This window comes from Hippocampus guttulatus, chromosome 21 (assembly GCF_054856545.1).
Source record: "Hippocampus guttulatus isolate MCC_2025c chromosome 21, RoL_Hgut_1.0, whole genome shotgun sequence".
NCBI lineage: Eukaryota > Metazoa > Chordata > Actinopteri > Syngnathiformes > Syngnathidae > Hippocampus > Hippocampus guttulatus.
In genome coordinates this window covers 7,442,830-7,453,623 of record NC_141281.1, presented here as the reverse complement: position 1 = coordinate 7,453,623, position 10,794 = coordinate 7,442,830, and the positions used below count along the sequence as shown (strand labels likewise).

The 10,794-nt window shown below is 46.8% G+C and overlaps 2 protein-coding genes across 5 annotated transcripts; both read left to right on the top strand.

Annotated features, from left to right (window-relative positions):
* Positions 1 to 1,388: 1,388 nt before the first annotated feature.
* otulina (OTU deubiquitinase with linear linkage specificity a) lies at positions 1,389 to 3,320 on the top strand. Of its 3 annotated transcripts, XM_086102644.1 has the most exons (4): positions 1,390 to 1,583; positions 1,797 to 1,918; positions 2,050 to 2,130; positions 2,243 to 3,320. In XM_086102644.1, exons 1-4 carry the CDS (start codon positions 1,470 to 1,472, stop codon positions 2,670 to 2,672), a joined length of 747 nt encoding a protein of 248 aa, XP_085958770.1. In that variant the 5' UTR covers positions 1,390 to 1,469; the 3' UTR covers positions 2,673 to 3,320. The 3 variants fall into 3 exon arrangements, with proteins under 3 accessions (XP_085958769.1, XP_085958770.1, XP_085958771.1); XM_086102643.1 differs by having other exon boundaries at positions 1,389 to 1,918; XM_086102645.1 differs by lacking the exon at positions 2,050 to 2,130 and having other exon boundaries at positions 1,392 to 1,583.
* Positions 3,321 to 3,842: 522 nt separating this feature from the next.
* Positions 3,843 to 10,677, top strand: LOC147186933 (uncharacterized). 2 transcript variants are annotated; one of them, XM_086101286.1, is made up of 11 exons: positions 3,843 to 4,189; positions 5,100 to 5,338; positions 5,496 to 5,993; positions 6,379 to 6,558; positions 6,737 to 6,937; positions 7,352 to 7,425; positions 7,947 to 8,044; positions 8,838 to 9,008; positions 9,240 to 9,344; positions 9,588 to 9,857; positions 10,079 to 10,677. In XM_086101286.1, the coding sequence occupies exons 2-11, from the start codon at positions 5,184 to 5,186 to the stop codon at positions 10,313 to 10,315; spliced, it is 1,989 nt and encodes a 662-aa protein (XP_085957412.1). In that variant the 5' UTR covers positions 3,843 to 4,189; positions 5,100 to 5,183; the 3' UTR covers positions 10,316 to 10,677. The 2 variants fall into 2 exon arrangements, with proteins under 2 accessions (XP_085957412.1, XP_085957413.1); XM_086101287.1 differs by having other exon boundaries at positions 3,847 to 3,975.
* Positions 10,678 to 10,794: the final 117 nt, after the last annotated feature.

The following is a 10,794-nucleotide window of genomic DNA, read 5'->3' as shown; positions in this document are numbered from 1 at the left end:
GTAACCTCCCCATCTATCCATCAAGAGGAGGAGGAGGAAAAAGAGCTCCCAAGGTGCTTTGCTGGCTCCATTGTGCTGCTGGCCTGTCATCTTAAATTAGGGACCACAGGCTCGGCCGGTGTGAGTCAAAAAAAAAAAAAAAAGGAAAAAAAAATCAATACTTGATGGGAGATTGCTCCCTGGAAAATCTGTTTTGATTCTGAGGATTAATTCTGGGGCAAAATGATGCGCCATTAGGCACCGAAAATGAACACGCTGGGAAATTGGAGGGAAATGCAGCAGTTGGAGAAATAAGTTTGGGGGCTGGGGGGGTCGATGGTTGTTTGAGGGAAGGCGGGCACTTGAGATTTTTTTACGTACTCCCCTCGTGATACGTGGGCTCCCTCTAGTGGCGTACAAAACAATCACTGAATGAAATGTTCCAACTGGATGTTCCAGTCAACATTTTTTTTCAACGCAGTATCGTGCATGTTCAGTTCATTTTATTTAACTTTTAAGTACAAAACAATCACAACTTTGAAATGGGTTGGTTTTCAAATATTTATTTAGATGCAATTTTTAGTTACAATCGTATACAATACACCTGTATTTATATCGCGCTTTCACAACAGCTGCAGCTGTAACAAAGGGCTTAATGGAACATTGAACATAAAATAACAATAATACTATAGAACTTTAAAATATCCTTTTTTTTTAAAGAAAAAACAAAAAAGTTTTCATTTTGGATGGACACTCAAAGCCTACTACACTCCTATATTGTACTTATACTTTGACAGAAGAATTCTTTGAGGTGCTACTTGGTGTAAAAACAACAACAACAACAACAAACAGTGCTCTAATGCATCCCGCTGTTTTTTTTTATTCCACACCAGGTTGAAATGCATAATTGATGCCTCACAATAATGCGTTTGATGGTCGTCCCGTGTTGTCAAGTGAAACGGGAAGCTGTAAAGATGCAACGGATGGCGATAAATTCACCAGCAGCGCGTGTTTGATGGCCGTAATAACATCAACAACAAAACAGCATTTGATTTGGAATAGAAGACGACAGCCAGTTTTTCATCACATTTCACCCACAAAGATGATAAATTATGCTGACTTTCGAGTATATTTAGGATTTTGCAGAACCCTCACACAGTCACACTATTCACGAGGAAGCCTTGTCGGGTTGAGGACGGACAGAGTCGACCTTAGCCGCCCCCTTGAACCAAACGGGTCTGGCTGGAGACCACCAGCTACTGACTAGTTTAACGGGAAACTCTGGCGCTCCCTGCAGGATTTATCAGTTTTACAAGTCGAGTCTTTTGTAACTAGCTGCGTTGGCGAAATTTGCCCTGCAGGTGACGATGCTGTCAAACTGGAGCTGGCTACTTTGCCGTCGAAGAAGAAGCCGCTTCCGGTCTGGCGTCACGCCATCGTCCCAATACAGTATAGTGCTGGTTTGCGTTTCTCCTGTCCACCTGGAAGCGATGTCGTGGCTGAAAGCGGCGTCAAACGGGACGGACGACGTTTTTGAGGAGATCGCGGACGAACTTGACATTTCAGCCAACGAATGGGCGCTCAACATGAAGAGAAGAATCCGCGTAAGAGTAATTTTTCCTTACTCTTGTTGTGTTGGTGTCGCGAACCGGAGGGTCTATCACGATCTCGAGACCATCACTGATTCATTTGTTGACATTCTCATAGTCGCTCTGGAAATGTACAATTTTAAAGTTGCATATAATACGTGGCGTAGCCCTGCTATTGTTCATTCATATATTTTGATTAATATTTTTCCATGTCAAAATGACGGTCAGGACGGTTATGTGGACGGCGCTGACGCCGGCGAGGACGCGGCGCTGGAAGTGGGCTTTAAGGAGGGCTTCCAAGAGGGAGCGGCCAAGACTCTGGCCGTTGGACGACTTCGAGGGATTGTATGGTACAGCCATACTGTCTTTCGCTTCTCAGAAAAATGGCTATTACATCATCAATGAAAGTAGTTGTACAAGTAATCCTATGGTAGTCACTTGTGTCTGCATCACTGTTGTGTACTGCCCTCTGGTGGCCAAGGCGGGCACACCAGAGGGAGCAGCACCATGAATTGGTTTGCAGGATTCGGGGGTGGGTAGGTGCGACTGGACTACATTCATGGTATTTCCATTCAATTCAGTGGGCAAGATAAGAAAGATCTGTCCATCTGTCCAACGTTTTCCTTAAAATTGTTTTTCACGTTTCTTTTATTATATTTTTCGCTCCCTTCAAGCGCAATTGGGAGCTGGTACCAGGTGGAGCATCGCGGCCTGCCCTTCCCTGCCTCAGTCACGGATCTCCTCCAGCGCGTTTCAAAGCACGAGGATTCCATCGTGGCGGAAATCATGACGGCCATGGAGAAGCAGCTCCCTCCCAGTGTGAACGATGTGGCCGAGAGCCTGGAGGACCTCGGGGTGGCGCCATCGAAGAACTGCCCAGAAAGCGACTGTTGCATGGACACAGATTCTCCTCCACATGTTCACACGTTACATTCAGTGGGCAGCGACAGTGACACTCAGTCATCGTCTTGCGCCCATGAAACAATTTTCAGCCAGCTGGTGCAGAGCTGCAAGGACATTGTGGCAGAGCTGGGGCTGCCTCCTGGGTTGTTGGAGCACATCAATGAGCTAGAAGATATTGAACTGACATCTTCTTCATACTGACAATGAAATATTGGGACATGGAGACAATTGTCCTCTTTGGTGCTCTGTACACCACCACAATGGCTTTGAAAGGCAACCATGATGAGCTGCATACTTTGGACTTGAATTTGAGAAGGTTGATCGACATCCAAAAAAGGTGAGATCCACTGTAGGTCGGACAACAGATTGTGTACGGGTAGTGTCACATGGAAACCGAAATAATAACAATTATTTTAAAATACAAATGCAATGAATTCACTTAATATTTCATCCGTTTTTTAAAGTAAAAAAATGTGTTTTACTAATTAGAATATAATTAAGATGTTTTTTATTGATTAAACGAATGAAAGCTTAATTAAGCACATGGGGAAATCCTTTTCAGATGTCCAATTCCACTTAATTTATATATTTAAAATGATTTGGTTGGTTTTGTCAGATTTCTTCTGACCTAATTTCTCCAAATCATTGTCACTGTTGTTTGTGTAATACATGTAGTAAAAAATGCAAGTCAAATTCACTTGCGTTTCTTTAACTGTTCTTGAATGTATTGAAATGAATAAACTGTTATTCATTGCACTGAAGAAAATACTTTTTAGAAGGCCAATTCTTTACTTAATTTCTATATTAAAGATCTATTTTTTCTTGAATAAAATCTGATGCATCATTTTATTATTATTGCTATGATTATTATATTTTGTAAGTCAATTTGTACTGCAGGGCGGCCCGGTAGTCCAGTGGTTAGCACGTCGACTTCACAGTGCAGAGGTACCGGGTTCGATTCCAGCTCCGGCCTCCCTGTGTGGAGTTTGCATGTTCTCCCCGGGCCTGCGTGGGTTTTCTCCGGGTACTCCGGTTTCCTCCCACATTCCAAAAACATGCATGGCAGGCTGATTGAACTCTCTAGAATTGTCCCTAGGTGTGAATGTGAGCGTGGATGGTTGTTTGTCTCTGTGTGCCCTGCGATTGGCTGGCAACCGATTCAGGGTGTCCCCCGCCTACTGCCCGAAGACAGCTGGGATAGGCTCCAGCATCCCCCGCGACCCTAGTGAGGATTAAGCGGTTCGGAAAATGGATGGATGGATGAATTTGTACTGCAATATCCATGGGGCCGATGAACGCAGCATCGCTCGGTGCGTCCCGCGATGACGTCAGCGCGTCAATCTGGAGCCGTGACCCTCCATAGCCCCGCCCCCATTGTACGCGTTTGTTCCGCTTCCTCCGGCACCAACCCCCCCTACCACACGCCCACCACCTTTTTTTAAAATGTTATTTTAATTTCTTTTTTATCTATCGTATATCAAAAACAACACAATGTCCCACTCGCGTGAGTACAAAGGAGCTCCAGCGCGGCGCTGGAGTTCCTAAAGCAGCCGCGTCGAGAGGACCGGGCGGGCGTGTTGATTTGTGTGCTGGAAGTTTCCCAATGAGCTAGCGCTAGCCGGCTAGTTAGCTTCACTTGGGCGAAGCAAAAGCCAAAGCAGTAGCAGCTGCGTTTCATGCTACCTGTCAACCTTGGACGCTTTTTACAGTCTTCTCAGGTCGTCCCCCGTCCGTCCCTTTAAACGTGTTCATTTGATGATTTTGTGTGGGTTCTTGTTGGCGCATCCGTGGAACGTGTTGTTACGCAGTGTGACGCCACTCGTGTGTGGAAGCAGATCTTGGCATCATCTGTGATGTCGAATGTGTGTCATAAGTGTAGTCAAGGGAGTTAACATTTTTTTAAAATACTACATACATAACACTGCGAGCACTCACTTGACCAAAACATTGGCTACAGTATGGAAGTATCGATGTCATCAGATTCTCAATCGAAATTATTAGCGCTGAATGTTATAGCTATCGAAGTATTCAACGTACACGCTCCCTCTTAAAAAATGCTATTTCAGCAGCAAATCGTCACTTCCAAAAGCCAGGCCAGAGCAATCGATGGAGCAGTCATCCAACCTCAGCCAACCAATTGAGCTGAACCTGATTGGCTGGCGATAGACCTGAAAGTGACGCTTTGTTGCTCAATTTGGAGCAAAATAAGATTCAGTGTTAGTCACTCAGTTTCGTGGTGGTCAAGGAATGAATTTAACGCAGTGAGTCAAAGCGCCTCTGTAAGAATGAGGGGGGCAGGGGAATAGTCACAACCATCCATCCATTTTCCGAACCGCTTGATCCTCACTAGGGTCGCGGGTAGTCACAACCAGTTCTGTTGATATCTTTGTATTAATCAGAAAGTAGGTTCCCCAGACACCACTTAGCTTAAAACATACACACACAAAAGAAATGATGGAATGGGGTTTTGGTTGAGGAAAATGTTTATTGTTGTGTCATCTACACTGCATCACGCTGATACATGAGTATTTTTTCTCCTGAAACGTGCTTGCCATTTTTCCTTTGTGATGAAGAGGCAACCATTTTGTTCCACCTTTTGTCCACTCACTCTTCATATTGTTGTTTCAGGCATGAGCGTCCTGGTTCAGCCGCATTCCTAGGACCCGAGGCGACGCTGTCGGCCCCCGCGCTTGTGTTGACGGGAGCACTCCAATGGGGGGCTGCTGCTTTCGTCCTCAGCGTCCCTCTGGCAGTGCAGAGGAGCGAAGCGGTTTGCTAAAAGATGACACCAAGGCCGCTTCGCCCACGGGCCACTTGGCAGGAACGGTCGGGGGTACGTGTGGCCCCCAAGGAGACAACAACATAAGGTGAGACTTGAGCAAGCAGGACACTATAATCAATCAACAAATCAATACAAAACAATTGTGGTTGAAATTTCCCCACTAAGGGCGGCACAGTGATCGACTGGTTAGCATATACATGTTGCATCATTTAGTATTTTTGTGTCCTTTTTGTGTCACCCAGGAAGATGACTGACACGGTGCCATTAAAAGTGAAGGACACTGATGACGTGCAGTTGAAGCTTCCCAAATCAGATGTGTCTGAGTATATGGTCGCGCGGGAAAATGGATCCTTACTGGGGGATGCCGCGCACGTGTCCGACAAAGCCGCACTCGATCACGGCATCACCAGAGAAGAAAGTGTGGAGACTTCTCTGGACAAGAGCGGCTCATCTGTCCTCCCACAGGAAGTGGACTCTCAATGGGAATATGGTGACCGGTGTCCGGCCTCATCCGTTCCGGTTCGAAACCAAGATGGCACCCCGCAAGAAGCGCAAATGTACGCAGACGTGTCTGATGTTTGCAGCCATGATGACGAGGGCGACGTGAGCTCTAAAGTTGCAAATGGCTGCACGATGGTGACGGAGCTTTGTTGGAACGAAGACGACGCGCCATCTTCAGCCCACACTCAGGAGGCAACCATGACCACAATGTGTCAGGAGAACACGTCCGAGCCCAGCTGGTGAGTCACGTGACGTACGATGTGCTCTGTAGAATGGATGAATTCCACAAGACTATGTTGTTTGTCGTGTCTTGTCTGGTGGTTTCAGTCTTTAACATAGTACCCCCTCGTGTGGAGACAATGACCCCGCATATTTAAAATGCCTTGTTGAAAAATCTGTTTTTGACAAAAATGCAAAGAAAAATAACAAGTGTGCATATCAGTGCATTTTATTGAAAAATAAAACTGTAATGTGCTGAAAATGTTGATCTAAATTTGACCGTATGTCTTATCAAATCCCATCAGGTCAGTTTGTACTTTGCTGTGTTCATGTAGAATCATGTTGCCCCATAAAAAAAAAATAAAAAAAGTGAAGTTCTGATTTTTGTTTTCCCTCTGCGTGTAGCTTAGTGAATGAGAGCTCGGAAGATGGCGAGTGTTCAGCCTTGATATCTGGCCAGGACGAAAAAGGCCATGATGCATGTGCACAGCCCACAGAAGCGAAGCTGGGCGGTGAGGAGGAGAAACGCCCTGCACACTTTACCGATGTGGAGACGCTGACGGCCACGCCTGAAGTCACCAGCAGGTCAGCGGGTTGCAACTGCTTCCAAAACAACACAGTACAGTACTCCTTGTGTTGTCTTGCGGTACTTCTCCTCGCGTCCACAAGGGGACGTATGCGCACCAGGGCCTTTACCCATGATTGATGAGCACAGATTATAGCCTGCAGTTAAAAAAACCCCAAAAACATTTGCTTTCTGCAGCCTGCACAGAACGAAGGAAAACCAGCAGGAAAACATCGTCCAGCATGTTGCAGACGATCAAGACGGCGGCTGCCCCGCAGCCACAGAGGATGACAAGAACGTGGAAACGATGGAGGGCGGGGAGGATGAAGAGCTATCAGAAGAAACTCCACAAGTGCTTCGAGAAGAAGTCGGACCCGCTGAAGGCAGTTTGAGGAGCAGGTGCGCTTCTAGAAGTTTATGTTCCCCTTCCTTGGTCCTCGAGGGCCCCTTTCCTGCATGTTTTAGAAGTCTCCCTCCTCCAACACAATAATGATCAGCTCATCAGCAAGCTCTTCAGGAGCCTGATCACCATCCTGATCATTTGAATCAGATGTGTTAGAGCAGGGAGTCGTCTAAAACGTGCAGGACAGCGGTCTTTGAGGACCAGAGTTACTGTGTTACCTTTCAAAACAAAGAGAGCATTTTGACTTGTGGAGGCAAAGGTTCATGCGGAGTGTGCACTGAGGCACCCCACGCAGCTCTGCTTACCTAACGCAAAGCCGCCCTGGCTAACTTTCCGTAATGTCTTACGTTCGCATGTATAAAATCCCAAAGCGGTTTCATGTTGTTGTTGTTGTTTTTTTTTCTTCCCAGTGACAAAGATCTGTACAGAGGAGAAGGGGAGTCTCCCAATGACGCACAAGCGGCACCGTTAGAGAGCAGCCCACGTGAGCTCATCCGTGGATCTCGCTCTGAATCAGTCGTGCAAGTGCTGAGTGGAAGCATGCATTCTAAATCGAGATCTTGCTCTAACAAAGACACATAGACACCCCCGCCCTGCCCCAACGTTTCATTCCGATGCGTCTTTGCACACATGAGTCCGTCGTGGAAGACTGTTGAATTGGATCCAATGCAAGTTCAACGGCGCTCAAGTGCCTACGCAGAAACGATCCCAGTCTAACAACAAACAAAATACTTCTCTTGTAAATGGCGGGAGCCGTCCAGGTCTGAATTCTGTTGAAGATCAATACTGTTTGTATTCTACCCCAGTGAGGGGAGTTCCACCAACAGTTTGAAAAAAAAATTGCTTGCTTGCCAGTTGCAACGAGTCGGGCACAAAAGATTTCGGAACATGTAGCATGCAATTAGGCTCGTTGTTGTCGTTGCAGTCCACTGGCGCGTGTCAGACGCCACAAGCTATGATTATGCCTTAGAGCAGACATAACGTTGTTCCTCATGTGCTCCACAGTGGAGGCCAGATGCAGTTTGGGCCCGGCGATGGACATTTTGTCTTATAGCGAGCGAGAGTGGAGAGGCAACACGGCCAAAAGTGCTCTCATTAGGAAGGTGGCTTGACTCTCTGTCTGCAGACTGCTGTCGCTCTTATTTGTCAATACAAGTTGAAGTGCAAACAAATGCTCAAATCAAAAAGGATTACAAGTCCAACAAACAAACGAACCCAAAAAATATCGTTAAGCATGCAAGGATGGAACAATGATAATTGTATGTACAGGGTAGGCCTTAAGCTTCCATATATACACAGTATAAGGAAGTGCACGGTATGTATTTTGGGTATGGAAACTTGTGGTCCACCCCGTGTACTGTATAGTATGTGCTAGCTGTATTTAACTCATTCAGTACCAGCCAATTCTGGACCAAGTCTGAAAAGATGTTTAAAAACGTCTTTGGGAGTGAATGAGTTAATAACAGATTGAACAGAAATTGAGAATTTTAACTAATTTACCATGAAATGTCAGATAATACATACATTTGATTTAAATCACATCTCATTTTTAGTATATTTACCCAGAGACTAAAGGTGCATACTGCGCAGTGGTTAGCTCTGCTAGTTGCCACAATAAACAAATTGATTTTATATTTATTAGAAAGTACTAGAAAGGAAAATATTAAACCATGTTTAATCGATTTTATCTAAAGAAAGTAATGAATGAATTCATCTGTTGTGAATATTTGGTAATAAAATTAGATAGCTCCTAACCCCAATTAAAATCATTTTAAGTCCTTGCTCGAAAGAGTGGCAATGTTTTGAAAGCAATAGATTTAACCAAATGCAACGATGTTCTCAATGTGTGTCTGGTTGTGATTTAGTTGTCGCTGACTCGCTGTGTCCATCCTGCAGGGTTACAAGGAGCTGTCGCAGCGCTTTGCGAGTGTGCGTCAAGTGCGGGGGGACAACTACTGCGCCCTGCGTGCCACCTTGTTTCAGGTGCTCTCTCAGGCTTCTCAGGTGCCCGTGTGGCTTCAGGAGGAGGAGGATGATGATGATGAGGACGACGATGGCGTGGCCGCGGTAACCCCCCACCTCCATCGTCCGGTTAAACATGGCCAAACATTATTGAGCATTAACCGCTCACCGTTAAACTTTCACCCTTTTATAAATCCTTTGTCATTCTTGGGACACATTAACTCTCACTTGTTTGTTTTGCCCCGCCTCCTCCCAATAGCTTCTAGACGTCTAGCCTGGTTACATCACAGAAGAAGGTCAAAAGTAAGGGCTTGCCTTTTCTTGACGCTTTCGCAGGATCTGTCCGAGCTGATGGGTCAGTGGACGTTTCCAGGCGAGGATGAAGCGCAGCCGGATGCTACCGTGCGGCTTCAAAGCTCCTTGGAGATCCTCCGAAACAAGGTTCACGAGCGCCCAAGAATTTTCTCTTACGTGCATGGCCGTTGGTTCATCCGTTAGCTAGATGATGCAAATGCAACTTCGCCAATTCCATTTGGCACTTTGTTGAGGCTCGCAGCCCGGGCAAAGGGAGAATACGTGAAATTTCCGTCCAGATCTGGTTCGAGGAGGCCTCGGCGCATTTAAAATGATAAAAGACTGTGACTTGGGTTTCTAATCAAGTCCCGTCTTCCCGGCCGTCCACAGTGGCACGCGGCGGCGCGCTGCCCATCGGCCGCCGAGCGCCTCCGGCTGTGTGACGCCGCCTTTCGAGGGGGTGAGGAGGAGGCGGCCATGCTGGAGGCGCTCAAACTGCTGATGCTGCGCCGCGCCGTCCGGCTGCACGCCGGCATGCGCGGCGGTCGCGACGTGCCGCTCTTCTGCTGGCTGCTGTTTGCGCGCGACTCATCCGACTGCCCGCGCGCCTTCCTCGCCAACCACCTGAGCCGCGTGGGCGTCAGTGCCGGACTGGAGCAGGTGAGCATCACGACATTCAAGAACAATAGCGTTGGTGCTCTTTTGATTCCTTCAAGCAGAAGTGCATTTCCTTTCCGTTAATTCGTGTCAAATAATTGTGTTTGACTTCGCAGGTATGCAATTCCCAAAAATTAAATGGCAGCCAAGCAAATGTGTAAATAGGGAAATGTTAGTCTTTTTTTTTTTTTTCCCCAAATCTAAATTGTCTTTTGGTTCGTGAGGTGGAGATGTGCCTGCTGGGCGACGCCTTGCACTGCACCCTGCAAGTGTACCGCTTGTACATGGCCGACACCGAGGAATTTGTGGCCTACTACCCCGCCGAGCACAAGGACCAATGGCCCCACATCAGTCTCATCACCGAGGACGACCGGCACTACAACGTGCCCGTTGCCAACCTGGACCAAGAGGACAATAGGGAAATGAACGAGGAGGAAGTGACGGCGGCAGCGGTCAGCTGAGAAGTTCTCCTGCCACGCAAACCCCCCCAAAAACCTCAGGTCCGTCTCCATTTTTTTTTCTCCTCCTTACCTACACTGGAAGCGTCGGTCTCTTTAGGGTGACCTCATTAATTTATTATTTTCGTTTGGACTGCTGTCAAAGAAGAAAATCAGGTGTCCGCGTCGCATGAGCGCAGGAGTTTTCATCTTTGGTTTTGTATTGCGCATATAACGCGTTGCCTTTTGCAAAGCCAGAGAGGAGGAGCACAAGCCACAAGCCGTCAAAGGCCCCCGTGCTCCTCCCTGTTGCCTTACAACAAAAATGCACAAGAGTGAATGAACGTGGCCTCTCGCTCATCAATAAAACGAAAGCACAAGAATCATTTGGCTTCCACCCGCCACTTCCTTCACAAGTGGACCGACTGAGGTGAAAACAAGTCTTACAGTATTTGCTATATTTACGGATTTGCTCATGGGAGTGGCAAAACATGAAGTACACT